We start from the raw sequence: 21,777 nt of genomic DNA, 5'->3' as shown, positions 1-21,777 counted from the left end.
AAAATAGAAATAAAAAAAGAAATGAGGGTATTTGTCATTTTAAGAAAAAGGCAAAAAATACAGCGATTCTATATAAAAAATTATATACAAGATATTGGTTATCTCTGTCCAATAGAATAGGGTTTGCATCTTTCAAGTGGTTTTCATGACTTTTTATAGCAGTCACATTTGATACTGTCAAATAATGGGAATAAATCATGCCTTTTCTTTGCTCACTGTAAAAGAAAAAACAGAGCATGTATTTTTGCTCCAAAAGTTTCCATCAATTTTGGTCCTATATGCTTCTAGTCCTTGTATAGAGTAACTGGCAACTGAAAATCTTCATCTCTGTAAACTTATCACTGCTCTATAATTCCCTGTAAAACTGAGATTACCATTTTCAGTAATACAATATTGCTTATTCACTCGAACTTATTCTAAAAACAGATAAGTTTGTTCTAAGTTCACACTGAAAATAATAACTGGTTATTAAAGTTTATTTTTGATACAGAATCACAATGGGGGACTATTTATAATTACAAAATTTTCCATTGCTTAGTATCATATGTTGAAAGAGAAACAATTCAAGTAAAGAAAAGAAACTACTTCATAAGAAGACCAGGTGTCTAATTGAGGACACCAGTTATTTCTTTAATTCTTATTATGTAATTATTTCAAAGGACTCAAAAATATTAAGAATGTCCCCCAATAGCATCATAATGTGTATTTCAGTTTATTATGGCATCCCAAGTCATCATAGTTACTGTCATTATGAATGGAATCAAGAATTCTTTCTCATAAAAGATAAGATATCTTTAAAAAAAAATGTTAAGTGACATTTATATTCAAAATTCTCTTCTCCCCTGTTTTACCCAATCTTTTTTCTAAATCGTTTTGTTTTTTCTTTTGATGTCTATTCTCCTTAGAACTATGTTGTCTTTTGAAATATACTTCATTAGAGATTAAATATGTGAAATCCTAAAAATGAAAATTATTACATTTCTGTTCATATGAGTGTGTATAGTCATTTACTCCTCTGTTTTTCCAATGCTAGCTCTGCATATATAATAAAAACCTTACAACATGAAATTATACCCAAATTATAAGATGTGCAATATAGTAATTTTACTATTTATAGTTGTTATGATGCTTAGAAAAAGACTCAATCTGAATTATGTATAGATTTACTAAAACAATATTTTCATATTATATTGTATTTATATAAAATTAAAATAAGATAATTTTGTTCTCTGGTAAAAATATTGCCATTATATTTTCAATGTACTACATTCTATTTATGTGTAAAGTTTATCTGGAAAGTTCTTTTTGCTATTTGTGGATGCCAAAAGGAAATAATCATATGTCCTTCAAAGTAATTGATTCTTATAGAAAGAAAATAGGGTTAGAATTTATAGCAATAACTTTTCTTTGAATTTTAATTTAGTATTATTCGCTCAATTTATATTTGATTTGATGAAACACTGATACTGCTTCTCTGTTGATCAAAAAAATTCCATTTGTATTGGGCATGGCTTAATATTAACACTTAAGCTACAAAGCTTTTCCTTTATGAATTAAATAATTTTAGAAGTGTGGTGATTGTATACAAAATTTGTATTTCACTTCTATGACAAAACTTTTTAGATGTATTTTGATGTAGTCCCAATTGTTTGTTTTTCTTTTGTTTCCCTTGTGACAGTGTGGATAGACCTGGAGAACATTATGCTAAGTGACATAAGCCAGTCAGAGAAAGATAAGCACCATAGGATTTCACTTATATGTAGAATCTAATGAACAAAATAAACTAATAAAGTAGAGACAGACTCATGGATACAGAGAACAGACTGACAGCTGTCAGTGGGGACAGGGTAGGGGTTGGGTGAGAAGGGTGAAAGGATTAGACAAAGGAAAAAAAGAAAGATCCCTGGACACAGGCAACAGTATGGTGGTTGCCCGAGGGAAGGGGGTTAGGAGGAGGTTGAAGAGGATAAAGGGGAGATAAATGGTAATGGAAGGAGACTTGACTTGCAGAGGTAAACACACAATACAATATACAGACAATACATTGTAGAACCATGAACAAAATAAATTGACAAACAAGTAGAAACAGAACATGGGCACATGGAACAGTGACAACTGTCAGAAGAGAGAGGGGAATGGGGTCTGGATGAAGGTGAAAGAATTAGCCAAAGAACATGTGAATAACTCACAGACACACATAACAGTGTGGTGATGACTAGAGGGAAGGGCGTGTGGCAGATGAGGGGAGGTAAGCAAAGAGGGAGGAAATAGGAACATCTGAAATAGTGTCAACAATTTAAAAAGTATATGAAGTTAAAAAAGAATTGAATACTGAAACCTATGTAATTTTATTAACCAGTGTCACACCAATAAATTCAATTAAAAAACAAATTATGTATTTGCAAAAAAAAAAAAAAAAAAAGGAAGCCCTGGCTGGCATAGCTCAGTGGAATGAGCGTGGGCTACGAACCAAAGTGTCGCAGGTTCAATTCTCAGTCAGGGTACATGCCTGGGTTGCAGGTCATGACACCAGCAACCGCACATTGATGTTTCTCTCTGTCTCTCTTTCTCCCTCCCCTCCCTCTCTAAAAATACATAAATAAAATCTTAAAAAAAAGAATGTGTACCTCTACATGCTTTCCTTCTACAAAAGAAAAATGGATGATTAGTTTTCTAATTTTCTGAATGAGGCAACTCCTCAACAACCCGGAAAGCCTTGGATTCTAATGTAAATGGAAACTTTGACATATAAAGGCTGTAGAATTTAAAATTTTATTTTTCTTTTCATTTTTTAAACATTACCCTACCTCAAACATGTACATATGGTGTGTGTGTGTGTGTGTGTGTGTGTGTACACAACACAAAATAAAAATCCAAACTTAACAGTCAGGGGGCAAGTGATGTATAAAACTGTAGAAAGAGACTGAACTGGTGAAAACTTGTACTGTATAACAGAAGTAACACTCTTGGTAAAATATTATGTGCAGTAACTTGGAAAGTAATTTGTGTTGACTACTACTTGATATATTTGACAAGATATTTCTGGAAACAAATGAGCTCAGACAATAACTGGCTGGGTTGAAGTTTAAAAGGAAAAGTAATAGGAGAGTATAGAACTTTAAAGATTTTATGATTGGAAAAAAAAAGATGTTTTCTTCTCCATAAAACAGACAAAACAAACAAAAAATCCTGAGCACCAAACATAGATTAAGTCATCCTAATTACACAAAGAGACTCAGCCCTATGTCTAAGATATCCCAACCCTATCATCTGAAATGATCTCAACTCAGTTGCCATTAAGTTGAGACAGGCATATGAATATAGAGGCAAGTAGATAAATTAATAAATAAAACATACTTGAAAACTATGTCAAAAATAACTTTGTGTGTGGACTTTTGTATGTAGTTTCTGGTACATAGAAATGAAAAATAGATTAAAAAGCTGTTATGGTTTTTAGGAAACCTCATTGCCTACAAATCATGAGTCTGGTCTAAAAGAGACCAAAGCTATGAGATGATACTTAAGCCCCCAAAATAGATGAGCATGAAACAAGTATGAAAGCTGTTTGGCCACAAATAATTATAGAAACTGCCAGGAACATAAAAGAAGCTAGCAGGTGTGGGGGATGCCGTCCTGCAGTATCCATCTCAGCTGCGGATGCTCGTTGAAACATGAGAAAAACATACACAGAGACAACCAGGTCCTGTGGAGGAATAGGGACAGAAAGGCCACTCTCTCTTGTGGAGAGTGCCATGGCCACCCTCTCTCTTGGAGGGTGCCCCATCTTGTTTCCCAAGCAGATTTTTATTGAGAAAACAGACTTAGTTTGTGGATTCACAGTCTGGCAGAAAAGATCAAAAGATGTCGGTGACTTACAAAGGTGCAGACAGAACTCCTGCTATGATTCTGGGCAAAGTTTGGGGTCTTTAACATATGAAAGGACTACAGGTTCCAAAGGTTTCCTGCCTGTGGCTTTAAATTCCAAGTTAATAACATCCTCCAAGCCCTGGCTGGCGTAGCTCAGTGGAATGAGCACGGGCTGTGAACCAAAGTCTCGCAGTCAGGGTATATGCCTGGGTTGCAGGCCATGACCCCCAGCAACCACACATTGATGTTTCTCTCTCTCTCTCTCTCTATCTCCTTCCCTTCCCTCTCTAAAAATAAATAAATAAAAATCTTTAATAAAAAAAATAACATCCTCCAGCAAACAGATCTCATAGGATCTTGCATATTCTATGTCCCAGGCCTGATCACCCTGGGGGTCTGCTGTTTCTGGTCTGGACTGCACCACCCCTGCAATTTCCCTAGGCCTGAGAAGGGCAGAAGACAGAGGCAGCCAGGAGACTTGGGTTTCTCACATCTAAGAACAAAGACTCAGGCTTTGACAAAGCCTAGGGGGCAGGGGTTGATGTTGATCACCCCTTCATTTCCACAGCCCCTTCCCTCAGGGCATTCCCATGCGATTGCGTCTGTCTTAAGTTCATTCTCTTTCTTAGAGAATTGTTACCCGTCATTGACTGTCGACCATGCAAAAAGGAAGCCAGGCATTAGAACAGGCAGCGTTCATGCCAGGGAAATAAGATTTGTCTCCTCAGTGGCTCCTGGTCTGGAGGTCTTTTACTCAGCCTAAGTCACAGGGGGTTACAGCTTCCTGAGACCAGACAGGGCAGTCCCCAACAAGCAGGCAGAGCCAGGGACCATTGAGAACAACGGATAAGGGCATGCCACTGAATCAGTGTCCTGATCATTTGAGGTTTTTACTCATGGCCATGTTGATCCCATTATTCTGCTTTCTTATCGGGAGTGCTCAATCTATTTTGTCCATGGCTTTAAACATATTTTGGGTTAGGAATAGATATCTTATAATTTAATTTTGGGGTTATCAGAAAACATATTTGAACCTGGTAGAGAAAACTTTTAATTATCAGATATAAGAAGATAACTATGTACGTGTTATGGGTGAAGTGGCAGACTATTGTATAAATATCTACAAAAAATGTGGGCTTCCTCTTTCAGGATAGAGAATTGTTTCTGGAGGGTAACTACTGAGCCAAAAACAACATTTAACAACAACCCACCCCTATTTGCAGCTTGATGTCACAGAACTGGTTCTCACTGCTCATATATGAAAGAAAATATCTTTTAGGGCATTTTCTCCAATTACTTTTACAATCTCTGAGATGGACACAGAAAACTACAAATCTCTAAGAGATGTTCACTAAATGAAAGAAGTCTGGATTCCTGAATCCAGAATCATCCAGGAATCCTGATTCCTGAATCATTATGCTAAGTGAAGTAAGCCAGACAGTGAAAGACAAATACCATATAATCTCACCTTTAACTGGAACATAATCAACAAAACCAACAAGCAAGTGAAACAGAGCCAGAAACACTGAAACAAAGAACAAACTGACAGTGACCAGAGGAGAGGGTAGAGGAGGATAAAGGGTAGAGGGGAAGGGTCTTAAGGAACATGTGTAAAGGACTCATGCACAACAACAAAGGGGTGGGGATATTGACTGTGGCAGAGGGGGGTGGGTAGGGCAGGGGAGAGTAATGGGGGAAAAATGGGGACAATTGTAATTGAACAAGAATAAAAAAATCTCCAAATTAAAAAAAAAAGAAATGTAAAACAAGTTAGCCTGCACAATTCCATAGTACACAATCAACAGTAATGCTTTCAAATATAGTCAATATACTAATATGATTATTTTATTTTTATTTTGTTGAGATAATATTGGTTTATGAATTTATATACGATTCAGGTGTCAGTTATAATTCAATATCTGTATGTACTACACCGTATTCTCTACCAAAAGTCTAGTTTCCATCTGTCATCATACAATCAACCCCTTCACTTGTTTTACTGTCCCCTTTACTACTTTCACTCTTTCTCTAATCCCCTTCCTTTGGTAGCTACTGATCTGTTGTCTGCCTCTGTGATTTGTTTCTCTTCTTGTTCTTTGTTTGCTCATATGTTTTCTCTTAGTTTTTGTTTTATATTTCACATATGAGTAAAATCATACACTATTTGCCTTTTTACATCTGACATTTCACTTAGTAGAATACCCTCATTTCCATCTATGTCTTAACAAATTTCATCTTTTATGGCTGAGTAGTATATTCCATTGTGTGTTTTAGATATAGAAAACATGATGTATAATATATATTTATACATAAATATAAAAATATAATAATATTTTTATCACATAAAAATATATTGCTATATAAATATAAATATGTAACATGATATATATAAATCATTATATCTCTATCTATATTGATATATCTAGATAGATAGATAGACACAGAAAATTAAAGTTCCATTCTTAATTTTTGGGGACATCTCCACACTGTTTTCCATAGTGGCTGAACCAATTTACATTCCCACTAAGAGTACACAGGTTCCCTTTTCTCCACATCTTTTCCAACATTTGTTTCTTGTCTTTTTGATGATAGCCATTTTGGGTTAAAAAGCATGTGTGCTGAGAGGTGTAAGGTGATATCTTTTGTGGTTTTGATTTGCATTTCCCCAATAATTAGTGATGTTGAACATCTTTTAATGTGTTGGCAATCTGTATGTCTTCTTTAAAAAATGTGTATTCATATTCTCTGCCCATTTTTAATTGTGTTGGGTTTTGTTGTTGCTGAGATGAATTAGTTCTTTATATATTTTGGATATAAACTCCTCACTGGATGTGTGAAATGCAAGTACATATATTTTCTCCCTTGGTAGTTCTCCTTTTATTTTTTTGATATTTACTTTGCTATGCAGAAACTTTTTAGCTTGTGGTAGTCCTATTTGTTTATTTTTGCTTTTGTTTATTTGCCATTGGAATCAAATCCATAAAAACATCTCTATGACTGATGTCAAGGAGTTTATTGAGTATGTTTTCTTCTATGTACTTTATTATTTCAGGTATTACATTCAAGCATTTAATCCATTTTGAGTTAATTTTTCTGTATAGTGTAAGATAGTTGTCTACTATTGTTCTTTTGCATGCATCTGTCCATTTATCCAAATGTCACCTATGAAGAAATTTTCCTTTCTCCTTTGTGTGTTCTTGGCTCCTTTGCTGCAAATTAGTTGTTCGGATATGTGTGGGTTTATATCTGGGATGTTAATTCTGTTCCATTGATCTGTGTGTCTTTTTTCTGCCAATACCACACTGTTTTGGTTGCTATAGCTTTGTAGTATATTATGAAATCAGAGAGTATGATATCTCTGGCTTTGTTCTTTTTCCTCAGGATTGCTTTGGCTATTTGAAGTCTTTTTTAGTTCCATGCAAATTTAGAAAAATTTTTGTTCTATATCTGTGAAAATTACCATTGGAATTTTGATAGGAATTGAACTGAATATGTAGATTGTTTTGGGTAGTATGAATGTTTTAAAAATGTTAGTTATTCCAACCCATGAGCGTGGAATGTCTTTCCATTTCTTTGTGTCTTCAATTTATTTCAACATATCATTTTTTAGTGTACAGGTCTTCAGTTAAATATATTCCTAGGTATTTTTTTTATTGTGATTATAAATGGGGTTGTTATCTTATTCTCTCTTCTTGATATTTTTAGTGTATACAAAAACAACAGATTTTTGTATTTTTATATTGTACCCTGCAACTTTACTGTATCTATTATTTCTAATAGTTCTTATGGGAATCTTTATAAGTTTTTAATATATAAAATAACATCATCTGCAATTAGCAATAGTTTTCTTCTTCCTTCCCAATTTGTATGTCTTTTATTTCTATTTCTTGCTTGATTGCTTTATCTAGGATTTCCCATACTATGCTAAATAATGATGAGAGGGGGCATCCTAAATTGTCCCTGATCTTAGTAAAAAGGCTTTCAGTTTTTCATATATTAATCTGATACTAGTTGTGCATTTCATATATTCCTTTATTATGTTGAGACATTTTTCTTCCATAGTCAGTTTATTGAGAGCATATTATTATAAATGAATATTGAATACTGTCAAATGCTTTTTCTGCATTTATTAAAATATTGATGCAAGTTTTATCCTTCATTTTGTTAATATGGAGCATCGACTTGATTGATTTGTGGATGTTGAACTACCTTTGCACTTCTGGAACAAATGTGGCTTGACCAAGATGTTCAATCCTTTTAATGTATTGTTGTATTTAGTTTGCTAATATTTTGCTGATAATTTTAGCTTTTATGTTTATCAGAGATATTGCCTTGTAATTTATTTTTCTGTGTCATTCTTGTCTGGTTTAGGTATCAGGATAAATGTTGGCCTCATGAAATTAATTAGGAAGCATTTTTTACTCAATTTTGGGGGGATGGTTTTGAAAGGTAAGCTATTATCTTCTTTTAATATTTAGTAGAATTTACCAGTAAAGCCCTCTGGACTTATATTTTGGGAGGTTATTGATTATGTTTCAATCTCCTTAATAGTGATAAGTCTATTAATATTTTCTGTTTTCTTTATGAATCAGTCTTAAAAGTTTGTATCATTCTAAGAATTTATACATTTCCTCTAAATTTTCTAATCTGTTGGTGAGTGAATAGCTGTCTATAGTATCATTTCTTATGATACTTTGTATTTCTGTGGTATTGTTGTAACTTCTCTTTCTTGCTCAATTTTACTTATTTGAGCCTTCTGTCTTTTTTTCTGAGTGAGTCTAACTAAAAGTTTGTCAATTTTGTTTATCTTTTCAGAGAACTGGCTCTTAGTTTCACTGATCTTTTCTATTGTATTTTTACTCTCTATTTCATTTATTCATGCTTTGATTTGTATTCATTTCCTCCTCCTACTGACTTTGGGATTTGCTTATTCTTCTCTTTATCATTCCTTTAGGTGTTAGATAAGATTGTTTATTAAACATTTATCTTGTTTCATGAGGTAGGCCTGTGTTGTTTCTAAAAATTTCCCTCAAGCACTGCTTTAGCTGCATCCCAAAGATGGAGGTAGGCTGTAGTTCCATTTTCACTTGTTTCCAAGTATTTTTATTTCTTCTTTGATTTCCTTCTTGACTCAACAGTTGTTAGTGGCATGTCATTTAATCTCCATGTGTGTGATTTTTCTAATTTTCTTACTGCAGTTTATTTCTAGTTACATACTATTGTGTTTAGAAAAGTTAGTTGATATGATTTCAATCTTGTTAAATTTTTGATACCATTTTTTTACAAACATAGAATGTAATCTTGAAAATGTTCCATATGTACTTAAGAAGAATTTGTATTTTGTTGCTTTTGGATGAAATGTTCTGTATATATTCATTAGATTCATGTGGTTTAATATATCGTTTAAGGCCATTGTTTCCTTGTTAACTTTATGTCTGTATAATCTATCCATTGATGTAAGTGTGTATTAAAGTCCTCTAGTATTACTGAATCGCTGTCAATTTCTCCCTTTAGAACTATTAATGGTAGCCTTATAGATTTTGTTTTCCTATGTTGGGTACATAAATATAGATAAATATTATGTCTTCTTGATGGACTGTACCCTTTATTGTTATATAGTGTCCATCTGTGTCTGGTTACCTTTTAGGCTTGAAGTATGTTTTGTTTGTTATAAGCATGGCTTCACCCACTTTCTTTTGACTATTATTTGCTTAGAATATAATCTTATATCCCTTTCATTAATGTAAAATTTAGTGCTGAGTTTAAAATATTTTTTTAAAAATATCAGAGATAAAGAGGGTAATATTGAAGGTCTCCAACAAATATCTAAGGTATTATAGAAGTAGAAAACAGAAAAATGAAACAACACACACACTTTAAGTTCAAAATAGAAACGCAAAAGAGGAAAAAAAATAAATCCATGACAGTTACAGCATAATATAACTGAATACCCAACATATGGAATCTATAGATAATCTCCCAAGTAATTATGTAAGACTATTAGAAGAATATTATTCACAATTAATTATTATGAATAGGGAATTGGTATTTTCAGAATGTTTAGGAAAATAATAGTTACCTAGCATCCTATACCCAAATAAACTACCATTGAAGAGGGAGAGAAAATGAATATATTTTTAGATATCTACTATATAAAGAACTTAAACACTAATAAAACCTTGCCAAAGGCCTACTGAAGTATATACTTCAGCAAATGAAATACTGAACCCAGATGAAATGAGATAATGATAGAAAACTTATCAAATATAAAAACTGTTACTATATCTTGGTGTATCTAGAGAAAATTAAAGTTCTAGATAATATTCTCAAGAATATTCACAAGAAAGGTAGCAATTTCTTGCAGGTGTCATGGTATGTCATGTTTGGAAAGAGAACAGAAATACTGAAAACCTTTATTCCCTCTCATAAATACATGTGTTAAGAAAGGATTTTAAAAACAGGTGTAGCCTATAGAAGTATGATATATAAAACACAAGCCAGCAGAGAATAAAATAGGAATGAAATTAGAAGCTAAAATTTGGTTAAAATAAATTACTAAAAATAATAATTTCAAACCAGTTTATGTTTTAATCTATTTTTAAAATAATGACAAAATAATATAATTATTTAACTTTACTCTGTTTTGCTTGGAAATAATACCTTCTATTTGTAGACTACTCCTCCAAGACTCTTGATTTCATATTCCTTTCATATTCCTTTCAAGCAGAATGAAAGTCTAGAAATGCTTCATGAAAAAACAGCTTTATTTGGAATTGAAGGTTATATTGTAAGAGTTCATATTTAGTTTGTGAAAAACCTTTAGAAAATGAAAATACTATCTGGGCCAATAAGTCTGCCCTTTTTTTCTGATCCCAATTTCACCTTTCAGGTTTTCATCATATCCTCACAGCCCTTATTTAAAGCCAGCAAATTCCGGTGTCTCAAAATTTCTTAATGCTCACTGCTTCCCCAGCCATCTCTGATAACATGATTAGACAGAAGATCATAAACACAAAGCATAAATGTTTTTTAACTGTAACAGATGACAGAACCATGAAAGCTTAAAATAACAACACTCTTCAGGAGATCAAATTGATAGTGATGTCACCAAAGGCCCTAAATAACCCTGTTCATCTATGAATTATAATGCAATGGTGCCAGAATTGCCACCATCTTTTCCCCCTGAATTTTAAAGTAGCACTAGAGGAAAAAAGAAAAAAATACAAACATGAAACTAGAAAGAGGAAAAGTTTTTAAAAATTTTTCAATGTTCCAGAACTTTAATTTCCATAGCCAAATGTTATTTTGTTGAAATGTATTATATGATACTTAGGGGCTTAAAGAATGTATCCTTGAGATAGAGAGATAGATATAGATATATACATAGATGTATCTATACCTATATCTATATGCATATCTATAGGTATAGGTATAGATATTGATATATAGTCTGCTATTAGGTCTAAAATCCTAAACTTTAACTAATATCTCTAAGTACAGATGCCATTGCTTTAATCAAATTTATTCCAAATTACTCTCCAAGAGGAGTTTATTAGGGATTCATGTCACTTCAACACTCCCAAATAAACAAAAATTACATTCAATATTGCATGTTAATTATTTCCAATTATTTCTTCCAATGATTTGTCCTATAGTGTTAAAATGTTATTAAATATATGAAATGAAAGATTATTTGAAATGAAAGACTATTTGATAGAAATGAAAGACTATTTGATGTTATGAATCAATGTTATTTTTTAATTCAAAGCCTTAGTGAAGTAAATTAAGATAAAAACTAAATCTTTAACATCAATCTGCCTAAGTATGGTAGTTTTAATTATGAAAGTATGAAATAAAATAAAAATAGCTATGTAAAATAGTTGAGATTTGGGCCAAAAAAATGCTATTTACTATGTTTAATAGAATAATCTAAATTATTGTGTTTGGTTTTAAATTTTAGCTTCTCTGTTTAACATAATTTTTATATCTAATTAAACTTGACTTATAACAATAAGAATGTCTCTCTCTTTTGTGATTCTAAAATTTGAAATAGATATACGTTAACAATATTATAGAGAAGGGAATAACATGTTCAAACATTAAGTAGTACAGCGTTTAAGTTTAAATATAATAAATTATTTCAATGTAAATGAAATATACATCGTTAATTTGATATTGATAGTCTGGGTAAATATAAATTTACTCTACTTTAAACCAGCTTATTGTGTTTTTGTTACACAGCAGACCAAGATTATCAAATCCATTCAAATAAATTATAAAAACCCCTATAACCTCATAATTTTCCTGTTTTATCATTTCTAAAAGCAAAGATCCAGATAAATCTATCTAATTCTCCACCATTCTCAGTGCCCTGAATTTCAGGGTGGATGTGATGTTGTTCTAGCAGTGTCCATATCAGATTCCAGAAAATGAACATAGTGCAAAGGGCCGAATTTTAGTGATCAGTAACTTAGGGGTCCTCTCTACTGCTTGGCAGGCAGGAAAACATCAAGGTAAGGGCACAGGTGCTTGGAATGAGGAAATTAAAGAGAAAGAAAGGAAGAAGTGAGGAAGGGGAAAAGGAAAAAAAGTGCAAAAGGAAAACACACAAAGACCAGGTTGAGGAAAATCAAGGCTTCAGTCCTCAGTATTAGTATTAGTTACTAAGCGGCCCCAGGGAATAACATTCTATTCTTGGTAACTTACCATTCTGATTCATAAAATAAGAAATACAAATATTTTCTAAAGCTTTCTAAATCTAAAACACGACAACCCTTCCTGAAGACAATATTCCTATTTCAAGGAATGAGAAGACGCCAAGCACACCATAGGTATGTCAGTATTGTCTATCTCTACTCAGAAAAGCCTAGTAATCAGGGCCTTGTGATCATACACATCAATAAATATTATACCCTTCATTATACATATGATTTTTAAATACAACTCTTTCATCTGACAGCCCTGGTGAAATACACACACACACATAATTAGTACAAATTACAGTACAGAGGAGAGAGGGATTAACTTTGTGAAGACCCACTTATATGACATTTATGCTGGACTTTAAAGATGAGTTAAATTCCATTATTAAAAAAAGGATAAAGAAAGAAACAAAAATCAGTGAGATAAGATATTGAAAAAAAGGAGGGGTTATGAAACATACATGGATTATTCAAAAGCATAAAATATATGAAAAAAATTTGCAAAACTTAGAACAGAAAAGGACAAGTTCAAATTGTGAAGCCCTTTGAATGGTATAGTGAATGACTACATTTAATGGTTACCCCAGAAAGAAAGAAAAATTAAAATAATTTCCTAAAGTGAAACTCATTAAAATTATTATCAGAATTTACACAGTAAGCAACCTTAGGGCCTCAAATAGTCTACATATGAGAGAAGCCATATGCAGAATGAAGGACCACACAGCTAAACCTAGTTTGTATTTACAGATTGTAAGTAAATAATTTGTATAAGACAAGGGGTGCTGCTATAGCAAAAAAAAAAAAAAAACAAAACTAAACATGTGGCATTTGCTTTGGTACTAAACAGATTGTAAAGGCTGGAATGAGTGGAGGATGGGAGGATGGAAGAGAAGCAAAACAATTGCTATTGGGAGATAACAAAGGGTCATACTGCCTGTGATAATTCGGAAAACAGAAAAAATACTTCATAATGTTGTGGATCAAATTAAGAACATTTCTCAGCTGTTGAAAGTGGCAACTAGCACATGGGCATTCCAATAAATGGATTGACTCAGAGGACAAAGTGATGAAACTATGAGCCACAGATACCCATTCCTAGGGAGCAGACCTGGGCACTGATCAAAGAACACTCCCTGCTCTACAGTAATGGATCCTTACAACATCTATGCAAATTTCAGAATCACAATGAAATGGTGTTTGCTGCATACCTGCCTTTAGATATTGGAGACTCTTTTCCAAGGATCTTGTCCTTGTCCCATGTGTGTTGTGTGTGGGGGCGGGGAACAACACATTTCATTTTAGTTCTTAGTTGTCCAGGTCAGGATATGCTTTAGCTTCACTCACACCTGGAATTGATTTCAATAATGATCTTCTGGGCTTAAACACAATGCCATGTGGGATAAATCTTTGGGAGGGGGGTTTTTGTGCATGAAGGAGAAATGTTGATCATGAGAAACTAGAGAGTGAACTGTAGTATACCACCACATTGGTAGCTCACTGTAAGCATACTTCCAGGTATTCATCCCTGTGTAGTTCCCTCATTTACTAACTTAGTACCTGGCCATATGACAAGTATTTCTTAAAGCCAGCCACTGTACTGTAACAGAACTTGGACTAGATTTTTAATGATGAGAGGTCATCTAGAGAAAGGCCTTTGAAGATGAAAGGTCATCTCGAACATCACAACTTCAGTCAAGCTCCCAGCTGGAAACAGCTGTGAGAGTGACCTCTGTTTAATCTGCATTAAGCAAAAGAACTACTCTGCTGAATCATGATAAATAATGAATCATTTGGTTTTATACTAATAAGTGTTAGGATGTATTGTCTCAGTAGCAATAGATAACTGAAACATATACTTAACATTTATCTCTACCAACTACCAAAGTGATTAACAGAGAACAGGTTCTTTCTAAATTTCAGTAACTTAAATAATATACGGTAATCGTTCAGAACAGAGCACACTAAACAGACTAACAGAGCAGACTAAAAGAAAAGAAAATCATATATACCTATGGTGTCATATTACTAGTTGAGGTTTGGTTTATTAATATAAATTCCAATTAATCTGACATTTAGATTATATGTGAGTCAGAGATTTGATTGTAACTTGTTGATAGATGGCAATAGGATAAAAGATAAAAAAACATTATCAGATGATGGAAAGGGGCAAGATGAAACAAAGCATCAAGAGCATACATTGTGTCTACTCATATTTCTGCAATCAAATAAATTATAATCAAGGTAACAAGTTATCAAAACAGATGAATCTAGGAGTAGCTCTGGGTAAGCTGATAATGATTATTATTTGCTCAACTTTGCCAAACAATGGAAGGAATTTTAAGGCATGTATATAAGAACATAATTACACAGAATGGGCATCCTAAGTAAAAGCCATCTAGCCATCAGCAATTATCACTACCTATAACTCTGTGGCCAATGCCATGAAAAATTACCAATATTTAATAACAGCTAATCACATAAATCATTATATTATAAAACTATTCTTTAAATATCTTTAAAACTTTATTTATACCAATTAATGCCCAGCTTCTCCAATTTTAAAATATGGTAAAACTACATGGACAGTATGTCTAATAGGTTTAACCCAAGCTCTTACTATCTTCTTAATCTCATTAAACTGTTACATATATATATATATGTATATATATGAATTGTTCTTTAGAATTTTTCCAATATAAAGTGTTTTATAAAGTTCCTCTAAAGGATCATGTGCAACTTATTTTTGTTTCATTATATAAATCCTTGTAATGAGTGAATAAAATTTTTGATTTCAATCTACTGATAAACTTCAATGACATATTTTTTTAAATATTGGAGGGAATTGGCTCATACTTCACAAAAATATATGGCAGACTTTTTATGCAAATATTAATTTTTTCAAATGGCCAACATAATCATCATTGGAGGCGCTAGTGAACTTTTCAAAAACCAAGTGTTTTATAAATATATAAAATCTTTAAATATTCACACATATTATCCATAACCCTTATGTACATAAAAGTATGTTTTTCTTATTTACTCCCACCCTTTTGAATGAGTATGAAAATAGAAAAGAAATCAATAAATTCAACATAGTGCTATAGAAAACAAACCTGTAAACAATTTACTGAGAGGGAAAAATCTCCACTTTGTTACTATTTACCAATGAATAATTGCATTTATCTATTGCTCTTTTGATTATAAGTCCTAAATCCAAACAATTCATATAGATTATCTTTATCATAGATATGTAAAAATTATAAATGTATATATTTATTAGATTAATAAGCCTTTACAAAATAATTCACATAAAGAAAAAGCATTTTATTTTGAAAACTCTAGTTATATTATCATAACAATGTGAAAGATACTGTTCTAAAGTTAAAAATATCATTTAAATGTTTAGTAAATTATTTTATTGTTCCTTACCATGGCAGGAACCCTCAATTTCTTCATATCCGGTGCTGCAGATGCACCTTCCAAGAGGAACCAGCCAATCCCCGTCTGCTCCACAATACAGTTTCGGAGTGTCACGCTCTTCTGCACTCTTCACACAAGCACCCCTGACTTCCACCAAAGAGGAAGAGTCCACCCTTGGGATGGTGTCAGGGAACACGGCCAAGTTGCGAACAGTGAAGGGGCACTTTTTGTAGAAAACACGGACGGAGACCAGGGCAATGCATGCCCCAATGTCTTGAAAAGCCAGATAAAATCCTTTCCTTTCTATAGGCCCCACCTCACGAATTTCAGTGTTGAGTTTGAGGATACGATCACCCAAATCCATCTGGGTAAAACTTTCATCTGCAGCAATTGTATCGATCTTTGTATATTGGCTTGGCTTGAATTTAATTCCATGGGACTCATCTGATTCCACATAATACAGATTAAAGGTTTCTTTGCAAGTCCCTGAGACCCAAGGAATGCTGTTACAATCCCTCAGTGTGAACTTCATTTCCACATAAATTTTCTGAGCTGCATCTCGGGAGATCCAGTTTGTACGAAGCCAATTGTTTTGGTTAGGTTCCATTACATTGCAAACCTGGTATGTGTGAATGGGCCTATTATGTTCATCCATTTCAGTAATGGCATCCCACTGCAAAAAATAATAATAATAACAATTAAATGTTCATAAAACTACAGTGGTTACACAGAAATGATTGTTTCCCAAATTTTCAAATTTTTCAAAAGAACATGAATAAAAAGGATGCAAATGAAGGTAGTCAAAGCAATAAATGTAGCAGGATTTTCACCATGAAAATACTCCTCTTCGGTTAGGAGTATGGGTTTTGGACATACTAGCTGTCCTGGTGAATTTTAATTTCCTATATATTAGATGCATGACCAAGAGCTACTAAATTTAAGTTTCTGGTTTTCTTAAACATAAATATAGCTTTATAGGGTTGCTGTGAGGTATGAATTAGTTAATATTTGTAAAGCACATTAAATAGTTCGTGGTATACTATAGGAATGTAATATGAGAGTCAAGATGGTAAACATGGCTTGCCTCCTTGAACAACCAAAGCAAAAATTACAACTAAACTACAAAACAAATATCACCCCAAATGTCAGAAAATCAAGCTATATGGAAGCCTGGCAACCAAGGAATTAAAAAAGTCACATTCATCCAGACTGGCAGGGGGTGTGTAGATGTGGAGATATACAGAGGCTTGGAGACATGGAGATGTGAAGCTGGTGGTCCTAAACCACATGTGGTGGATAAAAATCAGGAGGGATATCTTGGGAGTGAGGAGTCCCAGCCCCACACCAGACAACCCAGCCCAGGTTCCAGTGCTAGGAGGATAAGTGCCCATAAGTTCTGTTTGTAAAAACCACTGGAGGTTAGGGTGGCAGAAGAAACTGGGATTCTCAGGAACCTCCTCTTAAAGGGCCCACAATGGACTTAGGACTTATGCAGACTCACTTCCTTTGGGCCCAGCACTGTGAGCAGCAGGTATAAGGGCAACAGTGGCATATGGGGAGAAACCAAAAAGGACATCAGAGTGAGTGCCAAAGGGTAGTTTTCTCCTGGACAAAATTCCAGAAGTCAGGCAGTGGTATTAACCCCTGTCTGAGCCTTCCCTCACACAGAACCACAGAGTGGTGACACCATATTGGAGACTCCATCAACCTAGTTCACATATGTTGTCCCACCCTGGTGATTAACTAAGGCTGTGCTCGATCCAGCTTATGCATGTGCTTTTCTACAATAGTCCACACTACTAAGGGAGTCAAAGCAGCTCTACATAATACATAGGAACAAACATAGGGAGGCTGCCAAACTGAGGAGACAAAGAAATATGGCCCTAATGAAAGAACAGAACAAAACTCCAGAAAAAGAACTAAACAACTGGAGATAAGCAATCTATCAGATTCAGAGTTCAAAACACTGGATATTAGGATGCTCAAGGAACTCATTGGGTATTGCAACAGCATAACAAAGACCCAGGCAGAAATGAAGTTTACACTAAGTGAAATAAAGAACAATTTACAGGGAAACAACAGTAGAGAGGATGAAGCCAAGAATCAAAACAATGATTTGGAATATAAGGAAGAAAAAGCACTCAATCATAACAGCAAGAAGAAAAAAGAATAAAAAAAAACAAGGATAGGGTAAGGAGCATCTGGAACAACTTCAAATGTGCCTTCATTCAAATCATAGGGGTGCCGGAAGGAAAAGAGAAAAGAGCAAGAAATCGAAAACTTGTTTGAAAAAATAATGAAAGAAAACTTCCCTAATTTGATGAAGGAAATAAAGCTACAAGTCCAGGAAGCACAGAGTGTTCCAAACAAGATGGACCCAAAGACAATGATACCAAGACACATCATCATTAAAGTACCAAAGGTTAAAGATAAAGAGAAAATCTTAAAAGCAGGGAAAAAAAAAAGCAGATCATTACCTACAAAGGAGTTCCCATAGGACTGTCAGCTAATTTATCAAAAGAAACTTTGCTGGCTAGAAGGGACTGGAAAGAAGTATTCCAAGTGATGATAAACAAGGACTTACAATCTAGATTACCAAGCAAGGCTATCATTTAGAATCAAAGTACAAATTGGTAGGTACAAAATAGATATGGGGATGTTAAGAACAGTGCAGGAAATGGAGGAGCCAGAGAACTTATATGCATGACCCATGGACATGAACTAAAGGTGGGGATTGCTGGAGGGAAAGAGGGATACTGGGTGGTGGGGGACAAAGGGGAAAAATTGGGACAACTATAATAGCATAATTAATGAAATATATTAAAAAATAAAAAACTCCAGGCCAGATGTCTTCACTATTGAACTTTTCCACATATTTAAGGAGGAAAAAATATAATCATACCTAAAGTCTTTCAGAACACAGCAGAGGGAATACTTCCTAATTTATTATAACTTTTTTTAAAAACAATCCTTACTTAATCCACATCCTAGTGTATCATGGGCCTTAGTAAGAGTTCAAAGGATAGCAATGCTTATGAATGCTGGTGGTTTTAGAGGTTTGGTGGAGAGGAAGGGGCTTCAACCTTGAAGAATTTTAAGATTCAATAAGGCAGAGGGGGAAGAGTAAACAGAAATTAATGTATAACATTAACGTATAAGCATATACTTTTTTTTTGCCATTTTAATCCTGTAAATCCTTTTGCCATTTTTTGCCATGTAAATTCTTACTTGCAATAAATCCTTATTTATTGATTTTAGAGGGAGAGGGAGAAGGAGAGAAACATTGATGTGAAAGAGAAATATTCATCAATTGCTTTACCATATACACCCCAACAGGGATCAAATCTGCAACCGAGGTATGTCCCCTGATTGGGAATCAAACCCGTAACCTTTTGGTGTATGGGATGATATTCCAACCAACTTAGTTTTCCAGCTTGGACCTTCCCAATTTATTTTATGAGGCCAGAATAACCTTGACATAAAAATTTGATAAAGATATCAGAGAAAAGATTGTAAACTGATATCCTTCATGAACATAGATGCAAAAATCTGATTACTCTTTGATGCAGCAATGTCATTTCTAGGAGTTTGTCCTAACAAAGCATTCTTGAAGTTGAACAAAGATTAACTACAGGATATCTAGTATAATAATATTTTTAATTGTCAACAATGGAAACAACTTAAATGTCCCGAAAGTATGGCTAGTTAAATAAATATGGTATTTTTATGACAGAATATGTGGCTTTTAAAGTATCGCAGGTTAGATTCCCAGTCCAGACACATACCTGGGTTGCATTCCATGACCCCCAGCATCCGCACATTGATGTTTCTCTCTCTCTCTCTCTCCCTCCCTTCCCTCTCTAAAAATAAATAAATAAAATCTTAAAAAATAATGGGAGTAAAAGGGAGAAGACTATACTTGAACAATGATTAAAATAAAAAAATTAAAAAAAATGTATAATAGAAATGTGCGTTGAGAAAGAAAAACTATATTTTAAGCACTTTGGCTCTATTCTGAGCTGGATCATTGTAATATCTTACTTCTGTGTGTTTACATACAAGCATTCTGCCATTTACTTGAATAGAAAAACCTTATTTATCTTTTTTAAAAATAAAAATTTTTGAGTACCTTGAAATTGTTAGTATCAATATTTATCTAGAATAATGCATAATTCTATAATATAAATTTATATGTAATTATACTTTATTTATGGCAATAGTTGTAATTTTCAATAAAAAATCATTCTGGTGACTTTATAGGCAGTTTGGGTAAACAGGCTAATTATCATAGTTTCTCATTTCTATTAAAGTTCAGTGGAAATGATAAACTATTTTTATAGTGAATAAATGTTTAATTTTTGATATTATAATATATTTATAATAAAAATTATTTAATGCATTCTGTCTGCAGTTTCTCACTTTAATTGGCTGTAAGAGTCATTTATCAAGGCTCGTTGAGTTTCAATTAGTATAGCTCCTAATGGAGTGGCTGCTTCCTTCGGTCTACAAGACTTTTAGGACACTCACTACTTTCAATTATCTACTGTAAATTTTCACAAATAAAAGACTTATATTATCTAAGAAAACCTTAAAAATAATCTGTATCTTAAATTTTCATTTGTAAGTTGCTTGCTTGAAATTCAGAGAGTATTTTCCAGAAGTAACAGTGAGTTTCTGTGAAAAGAATTTTGAATATACACTCATTGTCAGGGATGATCCAACAATCTCATAGAGACTCATAAAGAGTTACCCTTCTAAATACTTTTCATCATAGTGTATCATGGGCCTTAGTAAGAGTTCAAAGGATAGCAATGCTTATGAATGCTGGTGGTTTTAGAGGTTTGGTAGAGAGGAAGGGGCTTTAACCTTGAAGAATTTTAAGATTCAATAAGGCAGAGGGGGAAGAGTAAAAAGAAGTTAATGTATAACATTAACTTATAAGCATATACTTTTTTTTTGCCATTTTAATCCTGTACAACATACATATATTCAGTGGGTAAATGTTTTTGTCCCTCTTTAAAACGAACAAACATATAATTTATTCCCTGCTCTGAAATATTTATATGTATATAAATCTGGTAATTGTAGAAATCACACGATGGAAATATGTATCAAACCAGACATTAATTCTGCTATAAAGTCAGTAATTCAGTCAGCTCCATGCTTTTACATAATAGGCACTAAACCAAAAATACTCTGACTTCTCTAGCTCATTAAAAAACATATTTTATGTAGGTATTAAAATAAAATACCAATACATAAAAAAACTTACCAATATACCTAATGTAGAAAAGAGCACAGTAAATCAAAAATAAATCATGCATGCTACACAGAGGAAAATATCTTGCAAACTATATCTGTTCTTATTGCCCTTATGAGTAGAATAGGAAGCTTTTTCTACCTCACGTTTTACAAGCCCTTTCTTTGAATAAAGGAGTGGATAGGAGAATTACAAACTGATGGATGGAAAAATATTCAAGCTCAATGAGAAAGTTTGGTTAAGCAAGAATTAGTTATACAACTAAGGGTTCTTTCTTTAAAAAAGCTTCAAGGGCACCTTAGATATAATGATTCCTGAGGGCAACTATTTACATACTGAATTTATACTTGTCAAAGTTTTTCCACAAATGTTTATTCCTTTGGTCCTCATCAGTCCAATTAAAAGCTGGACACAATTTTTGTTTCACATTACTGATATAAAAATCTAAACCTGGGAATTAAAAAAAATCTAATACCTAGGAATTAAAGTAATTGCCTGGTGAGGCACAGACCAGGGTTTCTAACTTTA

At 33.3% G+C, this 21,777-nt stretch overlaps 1 protein-coding gene across 4 annotated transcripts in view; it reads right to left on the bottom strand.

Moving 5' to 3' along the window:
* The window catches only part of EPHA6 (EPH receptor A6), a 920,707-nt gene that overhangs the window by 758,016 nt on the left and 140,914 nt on the right, over positions 1-21,777 (bottom strand). For all 4 annotated transcript variants that reach the window (XM_036017966.1, XM_028504400.2, XM_028504401.2 and 1 more), the window contains exon 3: positions 15,999-16,662. In XM_036017966.1, the coding sequence (XP_035873859.1) occupies positions 15,999-16,662 (664 nt within the window). The remainder of the gene's footprint in view (positions 1-15,998; positions 16,663-21,777) is intronic.

This window comes from Phyllostomus discolor, chromosome 2 (assembly GCF_004126475.2).
Source record: "Phyllostomus discolor isolate MPI-MPIP mPhyDis1 chromosome 2, mPhyDis1.pri.v3, whole genome shotgun sequence".
Taxonomy (NCBI): Eukaryota; Metazoa; Chordata; class Mammalia; order Chiroptera; family Phyllostomidae; genus Phyllostomus; species Phyllostomus discolor.
Note: the sequence above shows the minus strand (reverse complement) of the source record. Positions and strands in the feature narration are given on the sequence as shown.